The 16,459-nt window shown below is 60.6% G+C and overlaps 1 protein-coding gene across 1 annotated transcript in view; it reads right to left on the bottom strand.

The window, feature by feature from the left end:
• Positions 1-1,654: 1,654 nt before the first annotated feature.
• Positions 1,655-16,459, bottom strand: part of ABLIM3 (actin binding LIM protein family member 3) — a 57,132-nt gene continuing 42,327 nt past the window's right edge. The window contains exons 7-22 of the mRNA XM_082490143.1: positions 14,415-14,502; positions 12,956-13,014; positions 12,366-12,437; positions 11,807-11,962; positions 10,631-10,660; positions 9,947-10,076; positions 8,946-9,044; positions 7,468-7,518; positions 5,953-6,087; positions 5,634-5,698; positions 5,145-5,292; positions 4,441-4,470; positions 3,933-3,991; positions 3,345-3,410; positions 2,471-2,551; positions 1,655-2,050 (exon numbers count right to left, since the gene is read on the bottom strand). Coding sequence (XP_082346269.1) covers positions 1,937-2,050; positions 2,471-2,551; positions 3,345-3,410; positions 3,933-3,991; positions 4,441-4,470; positions 5,145-5,292; positions 5,634-5,698; positions 5,953-6,087; positions 7,468-7,518; positions 8,946-9,044; positions 9,947-10,076; positions 10,631-10,660; positions 11,807-11,962; positions 12,366-12,437; positions 12,956-13,014; positions 14,415-14,502 — 1,383 coding nt within the window. The 3' untranslated portion in view covers positions 1,655-1,936. The remainder of the gene's footprint in view (positions 2,051-2,470; positions 2,552-3,344; positions 3,411-3,932; positions 3,992-4,440; positions 4,471-5,144; positions 5,293-5,633; positions 5,699-5,952; positions 6,088-7,467; positions 7,519-8,945; positions 9,045-9,946; positions 10,077-10,630; positions 10,661-11,806; positions 11,963-12,365; positions 12,438-12,955; positions 13,015-14,414; positions 14,503-16,459) is intronic.

Here is a 16,459-nt window from a genome sequence, read left to right on the forward strand (position 1 = left end):
TGCAGGTAGTTGCGGGGAACAGTTAGTTACTGTCCATAAAATGCTTTGAAAATGAAAAGACTCCCGCTGTTGTGTTATTATTATTATTAATAATATCCTCCAGGCTTTATTACTGAAACTGCTGCTGGAGATGGAAGTTTCTTATAGCCACAAATGGTTGAGCTTGATTTAGGGAGCTGTAGTTTATATGGGTGAAATTATTATAAACACAATTGCTTTATTTACTGCTGCACTAAAGCAGATGGGAGCAATTACCAGCACAATATTGCCATCTCCACCTCAGGCTCCAGCCCCTTCCATGCCAGCGCAAACCTCCTGGAGCTGGGGCTGCTGCTGATGGGATATCTCCTGCCCCGAGCACCCTGCACCCTGGCAAACCCCTCCAAGGGGTCCCAACAAGTCTCTCCTGCCTCACATAGGAACACGGTGATGGCCTTTTGGGCAACATGCTGGGCAGGCTCGGCACCCAGCGGTGGTGGTGCTGATGGCAGGGAAGGCATTCGACCCACCTGGTGGGAGACACCAGGACAGGAGGGTTTCAAAGACCCCCAGAACAGGCAGAAGCAGAGCTGGCCTGTGGCACAGTGAAGGTGAGACCTTTGCTGTCCCCTCAGAGGAACCCTGCTGACCCAGCTCCCGCAGAGGTGCCCCATGGCTTGCTGGCCTGTTTGGGACTGCTCAGCCCTGCAGTATGCCTGAAAATTGTGCCAAACAAGCAAATAGGAAACTAGAGCACCACAGACGAGACCAGGAAAGACGTTTGTGTGGAAATAACCCTGTTAGTTTAAAAATATGCAAAAGAAAAAAAAAAAAAAATCCCAATAGTTTGCTGTGGCGTAAATGCTGAATATCCCCACTAATGGCCTTAATTCCTGGAGGCTGCAGAGGGATTCAACACAGAATCACAGACATCAGTGATGGGGTAATTCAGGAAAACCCCCACAAAAAGGCCGAGCAGTTAGTAGGACTGACAGCCCCTGCCCTGGCTGTGCCCCCAGCTGGGACTGCTCCCACCACGGCTCCGTGGGGGCCGAGACCCCGGAGCAGCAGAGCTGAGTGCTCACACCACCTCTGCGCGGGCTCAGGACCGGGCAGCATCGCAGCTTGTCAGCTCTCAGGGGTTTGGTGGCCCTGACAAACCTGAAGAGCAGCAAGAAATTGCACAAGGGAGGAGGTGTCTTCGGCTGTTTTCATTTAAGAAGGGCTTGGTTTTGGGACAGCCCGGAAAGCCACCATTCCGGCACTTTGGGAGGAGAAACTGGCTGTGTAGCAATACCGGGTGTGCAGGGCAAGCCAACAGCTCGGCACGGCTCAGGGCTCAGGCTGGCACCCTGAGCCGTGCGGCTGCGCCCCCCTGCCCGCGGGGTGCCCACCACTGCTCTTCCTTGTCCCCCTGCCCCAAGCTCTGCATTTCTGACCCTGAGAGGGAGGCTGAAGGTGCCCCCAGTGCATGGCCATGTTAAAAGTTGGGAGGGCAATAAAGAGCCCATGGTGGGATCTCTTTCTCCTGCAAACGTGCCCAGGATGTTTTCCAACCTGTAAGTAAATACACAGAGCGGTTGGGCAGAGGGGAATAGGACACTCCCATCCCACCCCCTCCATCCCAGAGCCCTGCTCTCCCCCAGCCCTGGGTCCCGCGGCTGCAGCGGGAAAATCCTCCCCCATGTGCCCCCGTGGGGCAGCAGTGACAGACGCCAAGTGCTTCGGGGCCCGCGTGGCTTTAGCCCCCAGGAGAACCCAAGGGTCCATACAGAAACGGGGTTGGAAAAGAAAATGAAACAAAGAGCATAAAATGATCTGCGAGACTCCAATTCACTCTCAGGGGTGCAGAGGGCGCCTCTGCCACATACAGCACTGAGAATCATACAGAGCTGCAATATAGAGATCTTTCTATGTATATATTTATAGGTATGTATATATTTATAGTGCACTGCATTTAAAACAGCCGGGCCTGCTTCTTCAGCTCGTTCCTCTTCCACAGGGCCAGGCGGTCGAACTCGGCGATGGTCATACCGAAGATCTGATAGAACTCCTCCTGGGAGAGATGGCGCTGGGGAGAGAAGGGATGCTGGGACAGGGCTGGGGACTGTGGCCACCACCCGGGGTCAATGGCCACCACACAGGCCATATGGCCATAGCAGTGGGCGAGGACACACAAGCAGGTCTGGTGGCAACCCCTGTCTAGCTGGATGCGATGGGGTGCTGCAACTCCCAGCAATGGGGTATCCCTCTTGTTCCTGCCAAATGCACTCATGCCCTGGGCATGGGGAACCCAGCCAGCAGAGCAGCAGGACCACTGTGACAGTGTGGTGGCACGTGTGTGCTCCTGGGGAGCCGTGGAGATGCTCCTCACACATCCATGAGCCCCTCGCAGCCCCATGCTGCCTGCCAGCGCTAAGGGGACAATGCATGGGACTGCGTCCCTCTGAGCCCCGAGGAGATTGTCCCTGATGGAAAAGGCTCTCCTCACCTCTAACCGAGTCCTGTCCACATCTTTGGGCAGCTGGTTCCTCCCCCTCGTCTTCACCAGGAGCAGCTCGTAGGGGTATATCTACACGGGGACAGAAGACCACGGGGTAACTCCAGAGCCAGAAAAAGACACACGTGGGAATGAGGCTGTGGGGGCAACCAGGGTAAAGCCTTTCTCTGCCATGTTTAGCAGGTTTTGGGTGGCACAAGTGCCTCCAGGGCTTGGACAGGACAAGACAGAGGGGGTACTTGCTCTCAGGGTGACCCCAATCCACCTTAAGTCACCTTGGTGGCTGTGGAATAGCCTGCTCACTCTGCGAACCCAGGAGTGACCCAGGGACAAGCGTGAGTAGGGGACTACCAGCACAACCACCCTTCTCTTTTCCTCACCCAGAAGACACTTCTGTTTGACCAAGTGCTTGGGACCCTGGCAGGAGGGGAAAGACTCTGGTCCGAGCCCCACAGTCCCAGGATGGGGCTGTCAGGCAGGGGATGGAGGGGCATGAAGGTAGGGTATTGCGGGCAGAGGGCAAAGCTTCCTCCTGAAGTGCCTGGGGACACACACACACGTCTCTGGGACTCCCTCTGGGTGATACTCGCACCTCTGGCTGGCAGCAGCTCCTTGGATCAGGGGCATCTTACCTTGTACTCTGTGGGGAGAGAGAAAAGACAGGAGAGACATGAGCCACGCTGACCCCTCCACTGCCAGGATCCTCCCCCCGGGGCTGCAGGGACCCCCGCCTGTCTCCCTCCTTCTCTCTCCAGCCTGAACCTCATTTTCCAGAGGTGCCTGTGGCGGGGTAAGCACCCCCGCGGCATCTGGCTCCGTGCCTACAGGGTCCCCTGCCCATGCTGCTCCCCAGCCCCGCCAGCACCTTACCTCGCATTCCCCAGTTGACGGCGTTCGTGCTGTCGTAGTGGAAAAGCTCGGCACTGGGAGGCTGCAGGTGGGATACAGGGAGGGAGGAGTAAGAGGGGGTCCCCTCCAGATGCTCAACGCAGCACCTCCCATGTCCCCAGCGGGGAAGGGACCCACCCACCCCAAAGCAGGACCCACTCCCCACACCTAGCAGTGTGGCACTGAGGCACAAGGAGGTGAAGTGACAAGCCCAGGTCACACAGAGGCAGGATGAGGTCTCCCAACCCTCATCAATCACTGCCCCAGGGTATAAAGCAAAGCTCTCCCGCTGGGAAGCAACACCAGCGTCCCTCTGAAATGTGCCCTGCAGCATGTTCAGGGCACGCACCTCTGTCCTGCAGCCCCTGGACAAGGCACTTTGGTCCCCAACAAGAGTCATTTTGGATTGGCACGGACCAGCAGTGACAGCAGGGGTGCAGAGAAGGGGGGAGCAGGACACCCTAGTCCTGAACGGGGAGCACCGGGGGCTTTGAGGAGTCTGGGGAGAATGACGAAGGGTGCAGATGTGCCTGGGAATGGCAGAGTGGGGGTAGGAGGCACTTACCCTGTGCAGCCCGTTCCTCCTGTAGGCAGGGAGGGAGGCCGACTTCGAAATGAGGGGATCTGCAAAGGAGCCACCAAAGTGCATAAGGGAAAACGCAGGGGTGAGCCCCCCACTCTGGGAGAGCACCCCTGGGCCAGCCTACCCCAGTGCTCCCACATCCCTACCCAGCTCCAAATTCACCCAGCTCTGTCTCCTTCCATCTTCAACTCATTTCCAGCCTGGCTTCCTCCCGTGCTGAAATCCCTCTCCCCAAACTCCCTTTCCCACGGCAGCCCTCCTGCCTCACCCTTCAGCTCAACACAATCTCCTCTCAGTTTCTCTGACCCATCTTCTCCTGGCACTGCCACCAGCTCTGCCCTGGTTCAGCTCCACCCTAGCCCAGCCTTCCAAGGGCTCCTTCTTCCCTCCCCTTCTTCCCCCCCTCGTCTCAGCATCTCCTCCAGCTCAGGCTCTGGACCTCACAGCCACGGGGGACCGGTGGCAGAGGGCCGTGGGCTCACACACTCACCGCTGTCGGCCAGGTAGTGCGTCCGGGGAGCTGCAAGGAGAGCAGAGTGGGGTGTCAAGGAGGACTGAGTGCCCCATGCTCCACAGAGCTGCCCGGCTCCCAGTCCCACAGGTCCTCCTCGGGGCTCCCTGAGCATCCCCAAACAGCCCCAGCTCCATGAGGGCAGGTGTGCCGTGAGGGAGGAGAGCACGGAGCGGGCAGGGGCATCTGTGCTGCCAGGCTCCCCAGCACCCCTGGGACCCCCTGCAGCTCCGAGGGGAGAGGGGCTGGGTGCCCTGGGTGCTGCGTAGCGACAGCACTGCGAGCAAGGACAGCAATGCTGGGGGCAACCAGCAGGTCTGGGGTGCCAAGAGGACCCAGATGTGCTGTTAATGAGAAGGTACACAGGCAGTGAGCCTAAAACAGGTCAGGGGAAAACCACTGTGGCTGTGCTGCGAGATTTCCAAGGCACCCTTTGATTGCCCGGGGAGATACTTCACAAAGCTGCCCCGAGACTGCAAACACCGTCCGGGCAATGCCCCATCCCAGCCGGGGCACAGGGAAGGGATGGAGTCCTCCAGAGAGGAAAAGAACCTCCCAAGCCCGACTGTGGTGCCCAGCACCTCTCCCATCACCCCTTCCCAGTCCCCTGTTCTTCCCTCTCCACCCCAGCAAACTTCCCACAGGGGCTGTGGCCACAGACAGATGGACAGGGTTGTCCTTACAGCCATTGAGGGAGCCCTCGTAGCCAGCCGTGTGCAGGGCCTCTCTGCTGCTGGCTGAGCTGCGCGGGGGCGTCCAGGGGTCTGCATAGGAGTTGGACCGAGCCTTCATCTCCTCCCTCAAGATCAGCCTGCCGATGCCGCTCTGGATCTGGGCAGGGAGGGAAAGCTACGTCACACCCCTCCTTTCCCTGCCCAGCCCTCCCTGACCGCCGGCACATCACGGCGGGGCACAGCACCTCCTGGCACCGGCTCAGCATCTCCCATCTGCTCCCTTGTTCCAGAGAACAAGGTGCTGGGGTGCCTCAGCAAGGGGGTGCGCTCCCCTTCCTTCAGGCCCCATGCTGAGGGTGGCCAAGGGGGAGCAGGGACGGTGGTGGCCCCTTCTTGGGTGGCGGAGATGGGCTGAGCCCCTTCCCCAAAGCCAACTGCCACTGGGGCAGCTTGGTGGTGGCTGTCCCCTGCCAAGCTGTGGGCAGGAAGATCGCTCACCTTGTGCATGCCCCGGTCGTACCCATCCTCTTCGCCTCCTGATGAGAACCTCCGGGCCCGGGGGGCTGCAAGGAGACACGTGGGGGGGTCAGATGGGGATGGAGGTGGAGACAGGTAGGGAGGAGACGGTCCCCAGCTGCACGGGGACAGCTAAGTCCCAAAGCTTGCTAGGATTTTGGGGTCACTTCGGCAGGTATCTCAGTCCAGCCCCACCTTTGGGTCTAGACGCAGCTCAGGGTGGGGTTCCCTCCCAGAGAATGACGGGGTTTGGGGGCAGGAATGGGTTTCCCTTTCCCCCAGCCCAAGGTGGGGCTGTTACCTTTGGGGGAACCTTGGAAGGACCAGTACTCTGACTCGGAGTGGTAGTACGGGTCTGGGGAGTAGGCAGGGCTGTACTTGGATGACTGTGCGATGTCTTCGCTGGTTTTGCTTTTCGTGGCTGCAGGGAGGTCGTCTGCAAAAGGAGCAGTCAGAGCTGTAACAAGGACCCCGATTCCTGCCGGCAGGACTTGCAAAGATCCACCCCAGGACAAAGGCAAATCCTTTTCCCTCCCCTCTCCCCAGTGGCCTCCAGAAATTTAACGTGTGGGACAGCACGGAGCAGAGCTGGGAATAATTCATTTTCCAACTGCTGACACCTCCTGGAGAGAAAGGTGCAGAGGCAGATGGTGGGGATGGTGACAAGCAGAGGGGCCACCGCTGATGTGGCTGGGAAGGGACCCAAACGGCTCATAGCCCACCCCACCATGACAAGCTCTGGCTCCTGCAAAGTGCTCACCCCAGACCCCGTGCCCCCAACCTCCCCGTGCCCCCGTGCCCCAGGCTGTCCCGTCACCGGAGGGCTATGACCGCACAGGTGGGAGGGGATGGGGGAAGGCTCAGTTCTGGCAGGGAAAGGGCTGTGGAGGGGCCACCGCCAGGGGAAGGCGGCAGTGGGGGAAGCAGAGGGGTGACCCCAGCAGCTCCAGCATCCCCCGCCGGCAGGGCCACACGCGGCTCTGTGCAGGCTGGGGATGGAGCCTCGGCGGCACACGTGAGAAGCCCAAGGGTGAGCCCTGCTCCTTTCCCCCAGAGGCCAGGAGACTCGCAGGGCAAGGAGCACCAAGGACAGGCTGTGTGGCAGAGCCATCCCACCACCCCGAGTGGGCGCAGGGGACCCTGCCGACGGCAGCTACTTACAGCAGCGGGTGCAGCCAGCAGCGGGGCGGTGGGAAAGGGGAGCCCAGGGAGAGAGAGGAGACATAGTTACTGCTCGGGGGGAGCTGCTGTCCCTCTACATGCAGAAGCAAGCGGGGAGAGTGCAAGCCAGCCCCGCTGAGACACCAACCACCCCTGTGCCCCCTCCCCACCCCTCAACGCCCCCGTGGCCTGTTTCACCCTGGGGCATCCATCCAGGATGAGCTGTGATTTTTCCCCAGGGCTCCACGTGAAACTGCAAATTACCTTCTTCATCCCTTTCCCGAGGCTGCTCTGGCTCCTGGCATCAGCAAGTAATGGCCACCCTTGTCCCCTCTGCCACCCCTCCATGGCTTTGCTCCCCCTCCCACAGCTATCCCTGTCCCCGGCGCCGCTGACAGCCTTCGCCTTCATCCCTCACAACAGGGATGCGGTCCAAACCTGTGTTTTTCTTGCACTGAACCCCACACTCTGCTGCCTGGAGGGGAAGCAGGAGCATCGGCCCACCAAAGCCCAGCACCCCAACATCTCGCCTTGACGCCCGCTCCCATCTCCCACCCTACCCCTAAACACTTCTTAGCCAGACCAAGCCCTGCACTGGTACCCTGCCCCACTTCCCCCGCGGCAGGGAGCCCGGTGCGCAGTGGGCAGACAGTACCGTGTCGCTTATAGATGGGGGGTTTCCGGTAGATGTTACTCTCGCCGGCAGCTGGTGGCAGAAAAAAAGAAAGAAAGGGAAGAAAGAAGGAAAGAAGAGAGGAAGGGGAGGTCAGCGTGGGCGTGCTGAGAGCGGTCAGGACAGAGGTCCTGCAGGAGATGCTATCCCCACACCACATCACACAACTGCCTCTGGGTCCACGTGTCCCACGGGAGCGCAGCACTGGGTCAGGACCCGGTGGGCTCCGGGACGGGCAGCAGAACGCGGTCCCAGGGCTGCCCTCGGGCAGCGGTGCGCACAGAGGACATGCAGTGAGCGCCCCAGCGTCAGCATGCACCGCGGGACGGCGGGCGCTCCCGGCCCCGGGAGGGAGCAGCACAGCCAGGAACCACCGGCCACCCCTGCCAGCCGGCAGCAACGCACCACGGCTCGCGCTGGTGCAGTTTCTTGGGATGCCAGCGCCTGGAAGAACCACCTGCAATCTACCTGGGGTGAAATAACATCAGCCAAAGCCTCTTTCCGCAGCAGAGAGAGAAAAGAGCGAGCTGGGAGGGAAAGCGAGCTGGAGCCTGGTGCTGAGAGCTACAGCCCCCGCACAGGGGCCAGGCAGCAGAGCTGGCGGAGCAGGGAGGGGGCCATCCATAAACCACCAACCGTCAGCGGGAGGGCAGGGCAGGCAGCGGGGCCGAACCCTGGCAGGGATGGGATGGGAGCAGGGGACCATGGTGGGGAACCTCTGGGAGTCCTCATGGTGCTGTCCCGGGGCATCAGCTGTACATTAGGGAGGGTACCACGCTTTGAAGGAGGACAAGGGCAGTGGGAGATGCCTATAGCTGAGCAGGATGGTCTGGGGCTCTGGCGCCCCTGCCTGTGCCGCAGGATGGATGGGCAGCTCTGCCTGCTTCCCTCCCCACTCTTCCCTTCTGCCCACTCCGTCCCCATCCCCATGGGCTCTGCGTGGCCGGGAGAGGGTGGTGGCCCTTACCTGGTGGCCCCCTGCAATCCCTGCAGAAGGGGAGCAGGCATCTGGCAAGCCCAGAAGACTCTGGGGGGAGGGAGCAGCGGGCCCTAGGGGGAGTATAAAATAGTCATCTGTAGCAGATGGGTGCGGAAAGGCCTCCGGCAGACACGCTTCGGCTCGTGATCCTGGAGGGGGAGGCAGGGGAGGGGGGCAGGCTGTCTGCAGGGGGCTCGTCTTCGTGTGGAGGGTGGAGGAAGGTCAGGGAAGAGGAAGAAGAGGGATGTTGCAAGGATCAAGCAGACTCCGGGCGGCTCTGGGACGTCTGGGTGGTGATGGGGAGGGAGAAGGGTTCAAGCTGCAGGTCCTGTTTATGGATGGCCTTTACCAGGGGTAGATCCTGCTGCCAGCTGGCTCTAGGCAGGCGGCGGAGCTACGCATGCGACACAGGGAGGACGGCACATGCGGGCATGCCACAAACACGGCGCTTCCCCGGGGACCGGGGCGCTCCAGAGCCTACCTGGGATGTGGAAATGCTTGGGTGCTTGGTATGAGGTTGGAGTAGAGGACCTCACATCTAACTGGCTATAGTAGGGGGAGCTGCGCCCGCTCTCGGTGCCTACGCGGTGCCGAGCAGAAGCAGCCATAAGTGACCGAGAGAGAGAACAAGAGGCAGAAGAAAACGGGTGTTAAAATGCAGCGGTGTTAGAAGAGCGGAGGGCGACCCAGTGGTGGAGGTGACGGGGACGTGCACCAGCCCGTGGTCTAGCGTGGGGCGTGATGGAGCAGGGGGAGATTTCCTGCATCTCCAGAGGAAGGAGAGATGCAGAGGAAACCCCGTGTGCGGGTGCTGTTACAGGGCAGCACGCTGCCCCGCTGCCGGTGAGAGAAAAGCCGAGCGTGCTGCAGAGGCAGACGGTGACGGGCCTTTGGCGGTGCAGCGCAGGGGTAGCTCAGGGAATGGGGGACCTCTGGACTTACTGACCTCGGATTCTCCCAGTTGTTCCTCCCCGGCTCCGAAGGACAGGAGACACGGCACAGACACACTCTGCTCCCCCCTGACACGCTTCAGGGCGTGCACACACATACACGTGTGTGTGTGTGTGTGTGTGTGTGTGTGTGTGTGAGGACCCCCCTTGCACCACCTCGCTGGGCACAGGCACTCTCGTGCATGCCCCTCCCAGAGTTACCAAGCCAGATGAGGGGTCTTCACTGGACCTGGGGGTCACCTCCCTCCCCACCCCATCCTTCATTCAGGTCAGGTCTGAGCCAGGACAAAGCCCGGCTCGGCTTCTCCTCGCAAGACGAGCATCAGGGGCACTGGAGGATGCACATAGCAGAGTTGGTCACTGCCCCACAGCTCCTGTTGCTGTCATGCCCCCACGGACCCCCAGCCCCCTGCCTGCTTGCCACAGGAGGGGCCACTGAGGTCCCCTAGGAGAAGCAGGGGACAGTTTGATGATCTGCTCCACCTGGGGATCTGATCTTAGCCCAGCCTGGGGTTGCAGCTGAAATCCTCACCTGAGCGGTAGAAATGATGGGGGGACCTCGGGATGGTGGGGGACATGCCCTGGCGGCTGTAGGTGGGGGAGTCGATGTAGCCAGGGCTGGAGGCTCGCCTCTGCCGGGTGTCAAAGCTCTCATAGATGTCCTGGGGACCGGGAAAGGTGCAGAGAGAAGCGGGTTTAGAGCTGGCAGGATGAAGGATGAGGCAGGTAGGTGCCTTGCCAGCCCTGTGGGGCAGTGCCCTGTGGCCGAGCGTCCGCGTGCTTGTGGCAGCCTGGGAGGGTGCACGCTCTGCACCTCCGTGGCTGGAGGGGGTCCCCAGGCTGCTCTACCTCCCCACCACCAAAGCGCAGGCAGTGAAGTCCAGGGTTTGGGACCAGGTAATGGCATCTGGCCAGAGGATTTCACTCCCTTGCTTGGAGATTGTCCCTTTCCCCTGAGCTTGTTCCCAATTGCCAGTGTCCCCCTCCACAGGGGGGAAGCCGCACCCCAGGTCTGCTCTGCCAGGGAGGGCTGCACGCCGCTCTCCCCGGGGCCTGAAGGACAGAACCCTCTCCAGGATGGTCACTCCATCTCCCCCCACCTCGGGACAGCACCCAGGCAGGGGGACATTCAGCAGAGCCCCATCGTCCCTGGGCAGAGGGACACCCTGCGGTGGCAGCAGGTGACAGACCCCTCGCTGCCCGCCGGGGGCATTACCTGTGAGTACGGGGAGAGAGTCCCCAGGGACTGGAGGCAGCAGGAGGCAAAGTGGGGAAGAGAGAGAGAGATAGCACACAGTTAAGGGGAGCAGTGACAGACCGAGGTCCCGCAGTGGCTCATTTTCCCCATGTTATGGCCTCATCGCAGCTGCCAGGCAGTGAGGGAGGCTGGTGGCACAGCCGGAGCGAAAGCATGGTGGGACACCGGGCAGGGTCCCCCTGGCTGGCAGGGGAGCTGGCGCGAGGATGGCACCTCCCAAATTGGAGACATTGGTGGAGACCCTCAGCACAAGTGGCTACAAGGGAGAAGGCGCTGCTGGCCCCGTGGTGCTCCACAGCGTGCCCCGGCCATGCCGCCTCACTGTCACTGGGTGTGCTGGTGAGAAACCTTGGGACTGGAAACGTAAGAGATGCTGCTGCTGGCCATTACAAAGTCCTCTTCCAGGACCACCTCAAGTTCCCCCATCTCTGTTTGAACTGCTCAGACCCTCTTCTTCCCCAGACTTACTGCAATCACCCAGCAGCCCCAGCCTGCCCGGGGGAGCAGGGCAGGCCTGTCCCACGCCACGTGCTGCTTGGGCATCGCCTTATCACACTGACCGAGCTCCCACTTGCTGTGGGACCAGCACCCAACAGGGGCAGCTCTGCCGGGGCTGGGTGGCCTGGGCCAGCCTTAGTCCCCGCTCCAGCTAAGGGGGAGCAGGCACCTTGCATGTAGGACGATTGCCTGCCAGGGGCCGGGCTTTGGGCTGAGCCGCTGGGCTGCCCTGCCAGCTGTCTGTCCCTCTGCCCCGAAGGGATGCACGTGTGCGGCGTGCCCTCCTCCTCTCCTGCTGCGATGGGTGAGCTCCCTGCCGTGTCCCTCCCGAGGGTGACATCTCCTCCCACGCAGCGCCGCCTGCCCCTGCACCTCGGGCGGGCTGCACAGGGTGGGCAGGGTGCAATGATCAGCTAAGGTCACTGGTTTCCTTCTTACTCTGCAGCAGCAGCATGGGTTTCCTTCCAGCCGTCTTCCAAGTGACAGGGAGCCTCCGGGAGAGGTCTTACCCCAGCTCCTGCCTCCCTGCAGTATTCCCACCGGAGTAAACAAACCCATATACAGTTTCCCCCATTGCCCCATAGAGGGGCCCGACTCCCTGCACAGCCCAGCACTGGGCGTATCGAGACTCAGTACCTCCCCATAGCTATATCTCTCCAGCGTCTCATCCGATGTATATCTGTGATAGGGCTCGTAGGAAATGAGGTCAGGACGCTGCACTTCATAGATGGCTTTAATCTTGGGAAGAGCTGCCAGGTCTTTGTAATTAAGGATCTCATTATCCACTTTAGCCTAGGGAGAGGGAGAGACAGAGAGACAGAAAGGAAGAGGAGGAGAGAAGGAAGGGGAAGCTGGAGTGCACAGTGCGGAGCTGGCACGGAGCAGACAGAACCCACCATCACGCCAGCAGCGGAAGAGGTAAGAAGAGGTGATGCCCTAGAGGCAGCATCAGGAAGGGACAGAGGAGCTGGGAGGGGGGGACTGTGCCCCTCCGAGCGCTCCCGGCCAACGGCACTGCCAGCACAGCATGCTGCTGGGGCGATGGGACACAGCTTGTCTGTGCCGTCCCCAAATGCTGGGCTCGTTCCTGGGGGACACCTCACCCTCCAGAGCAGTGCTGGGAACTGTTGCTCCCTTCCCTGGGGCCGGCGCCTTTGTCCTGCCCTGTGCTGACGAAGGGCAGAGCTGTACTTACGCAGATGACGCGGTTTGGGGAGCCGATGCTGGAACCAGGGGGTGAGATGGAAGTTTCTGATGTCCTTCTGTGCTGTGGAGGCAGAAAAGCAGAGGACAGGTGAGAGCACAGCGGGGAGGGACCCCTGAGCAGGCACAACGCAAGCAAATTGTTGGTTGTAGGGCTGAACTTCCCTCAAGGTCCAGCTCCTCTGCCCTTTCCTCTGCTTGCTGCTGGTGCCTGTTGCAGGCTGCTCTGCCCTTCAGCTTCACGTCCTGGCCTCTCCTGGGGCCAGATCTGGAGTCAGGCGAGTGGCCCAGCAAGACCCAGTGGGCAGCAGGGCCAGTGGCCAGATGGGCGCAGAGAGAGAGCAGCAGCTCAAGGGGTTGGTGAGGGGACTGCTGTGCCCCCTCCCTGAGCACGGCGTGGGCTGGTGCCTCTGCCACGGCCACCCGCCATCCTCTGGGCAGCAGGGACAGAGCCCGTGCCAGCCTCAGGAAGCCACCCTGGGCTTGGACACTGCCACAACAGTGCACCTCCAGCAGGGACTCGTGGACAACATCACCTGGGATGCGTCACCACTCAGAGATGCCCCTCACCCTGCTGCCTACCTTTAGCTTCTTCTCTGCTCTGGCCGCTTGCTTGCAGATGGGGTGCCACACTTCGGAGCCTGCAACACAGCAAAGGGAAAGCGTTTCAGCTCCACGCACAGCCCACCCCTGCTGCTAGGGATCGTCCGGCTCCTCCTGCCAAGGGGGTGTCCCGTCCTGTCCCTGCCACCTCCTGCACTGACCTGCAGCCCGCGGTCCCCAGGGAGGACGTGTCAGTGCCCTCTCCAGCAGCAGCTGCGCTGAGCAACCAGTGTTACAGGAGTGCAACCCCTGCGGGCTGCGGGAGCAGCTCCTGGGGGGAACCAGGTAGGAACCGGAGTCTCTCCATGGGGAGCAGAGCAGGAGGGAGGCGGTGAGCCCCGAGGGTGCAGAGGGGGGGTCATTTCCTGGGTCTCACTGGCTCTTCTGGGCGCCTTCTCCACTACAGCGCGGCCACAGGCACGTGTGCACTGGGAAGGCAGTGCAGCAGGGACAGCGTGTCCATGCTAAGAAACGAAAAAGCTCCCAAGCACTGAGATGTAGTAGCCAACGCTACTAAACTGAGACAGCAAACCCGGCTGTGATTTTGGCCCAGCCCAACCAGTGCTCAGCCAGGCAGCTCCTGCTGCTTAAATGCGGGGTAACACTGAGCCCGGGGCACCCACAGCCCCTTGCACAGTCTCCGGGCTGGAACCAGCAAAGCCACTGAGCTTTGCCCAGGCATGTCGTGGGATGGGCGCTGAGCTGCCCAAGACAGGACCCTGCTGGGACCCTGGCTCTCTTAGAGCACAATTCCGCCTTTGCCACTCATGGGATCATTAATGACTCAAGGTGACAGGCAAGCACGGGCTCCTGAGAGAAAACAAACCCTCCCTCTGCGCTGGAAACAGTCCCTAAGGCAGCTCCAGGCAGGGATGTGGTCCTTGCCAGAACCAAACCCAAACCATCCAGCTGTGCCAAGCAAAAGCCTTACCCCTCCAGTGCTGCTCACAGCATAAACTGGATGGGGGGGAGTTGGTGGCGGTGGGAAAGGGGTCCTGGACCACCTCCCCTGGGGTTGGGGAGAGCGAGGAGCCAGTCACCCTGCACCCATCCCAGCCCCTATTCGCTGGGTGCAGGCCAGGGACACATCCAGGCATGCCTGGCAGCACCCCCCAGCGGTGCTGGGAGACTCACAGGGAGCAAAAACACTACCGACGAGGAACAAAGTGTCCTCCAGTTCAGTGGTAGGTTTCATGGAGAGAAATGATCATTGCACAGCCCAGGAAGAGCGCAGGGACTGGGGAGCAGCGGAGAGGGGTCTCTGGCATTGCTGGTGGGCACTGGGTCTCTGCTGCACAGAGACACCCTTTTGGCACTGATTGCCATGAGGACCCGAACCCCGAAAGGCCCCACAGCCAGCACACCTCTGCACAGCCATGCTGGTCCATGCCCCCATGCGGGGCAGGGCTGTCCCTCCTCACTGCAGCGGGATCCTTACCTGTGAGGTACATTTCCTCTCCTTCTGTGAACATCTGGTGGCAGCGGACACATCTGGCACAGGTGGGGTGGTAGTGCTTCCCTCCTGCCTGCAAGGGACAGCAAAGAAAAGGGGTGACCTGCTCGCATCCCTGGGGGCGAGTGCCCTCGGCATCACTTGCTGCTGCAGACCATGACAAGGTGAAGGGGGAAACACTGCCCAGGGTGGCCTCAGAGACTGCCATGACACATGGAGAAAATCGGAGACCACTTCATCACTAATGCTTCTTGACTTGCTGGACTACGAGTCAGACCGGGAACCTTCTGCTCTCCTTGAACTGTCCAACACACAGGAAAGCAGAGCCAGGAGGCCCCAAACCCCCAAGGAACGTACCCCTACAAACCTTATCCCTAATTGTCCTTGGATTCTGGAAATAACCGAGACCCTCTGCAGTAACACTGAGCCAAGCAGCCCTGCTTTGCACCACCTCCATCCCTCCACAGCTTTGAAGAGACACACCAAATTTGGCCCAGGATGTCGCAGCAGGGAAGCGGTAAAGGGAGAAGAAAGGTCCTAAAGACAAACCTCACATAGCACAGGCTTCCTCCTGCCATCAGACCCATTTGCCAGCTCCTCTCCCTGAAGAAACTTTTCTCCTTCTGTGAAGCTGTGCCCAAACTTCAGCGCTAGCGAAACGCTATTCCCCAGCAGGGCGGGAGCGGGGCTGCTCCCTTTGCTCTTTGACAGGGATAACAGCTTTAATTGGTAGCTTGTTTCCACTCAAAGCGTCTGCTAGCATTTCAATTATAGGCTCATTTTTTGGGCTGGGAACTGGGAGGCAGGAGCTGGCTCAGGGCAGGAGGAATCCAGGCTGCTCTGTTGGAGCTCAACCCCAAAGGACATAATAATCCAAGAGAAGAGGAAGGATAATTTAAGGCGGCAGAAAGAAGACAAGGCTCTGGCTGACAAAGGGGAGGGTTATGATAGAGGGGGCTGGAACCGGTTTGAAACAGGGAAGATCAACAGGAAAAAGTGCTGTGAGGATAACTGAGAACCTGACAGGTGATTGCCCATAAAAATCAACCTGCAACTCAATGCCCTTGGGGTGCAGACGGCAGCCAGTGGCTTTTCCCTTCCAGTTTATACCAAAAACAAGTGGAAGGTTTTAGGGCAGGCAGGGGAGATGGGTGGGAGAGTTCGGACCCCTCTTCCTTTCATTGCAGTGCACCTCAATCCAGGGAGGGGACAGCCCTGCACCCCAGACACCTCCCTGTGCCAGCTGCCAGCAGCACAACGTACTCCTGGGCTGGCCCGAGTGAGCCCACAGCCCAGATATCCCCAATTCACACCCAAAAGCTTGATAACAGGGCAAGGAAAGTCACTGGTGGAGGGCTGCACAGGCAGACCCACCATGAACACAGAAGAGGAGCAAGGAAGGCCCCAGCCCCAGTCCCCCAGGCTCTCCGGTGGGACAGGAGAGGTCCCTGCGGTGGCCCCAGCACGCAGCCGCCCTGAGCGGTGCCCCACGGCACGGGCTCCCACCGAACGCTTCGCCAGCCTGAGCAAACACACCAGCTGGTTCCAGCCTATACAGATCCTAACCCCATTTTACCCCTAAAAGCCTGGTCTGGAACCCGCGGTGTCACTGTCGTTGTGCCAACGGGTTCATCGTGTCTCAATGCCCATTGCTCCAGGGAGGTGACCCACCGCCTCGCCAAGGCAAAGGCTCCCTAAGGACGGCCGGTTCCTCCTGCCCAGAGCCCTGCGTAGGCAGCTGCCCGCCGCAGCACCGTGCCAGCACCCCTCTGCCCCTGCACCCAGGGCAGGCACGCTGAGCTGCGGCAGTCGGCGGAGACGGCTGTAAACACTGGGAAAAGAGATGAAAAATAACCCAGCGAAAGCCCAGCTCCTAACCGCTTCAGGCCAGCGTGTCTGCAGCTCCCGTTGCCTGTATTTCCAGCTGGTTAGAGACAGCTAACACAGGGGACATGGGGCCCTGATGACTGATGTGCCGCCTTCCCCAGTCTCTCTCTGAATCTGGGATGGGTTTGATGCCCTTGGACCCT

This window comes from Vanellus vanellus, assembly GCF_965231255.1.
Source record: "Vanellus vanellus genome assembly, chromosome: 13".
NCBI lineage: Eukaryota > Metazoa > Chordata > Aves > Charadriiformes > Charadriidae > Vanellus > Vanellus vanellus.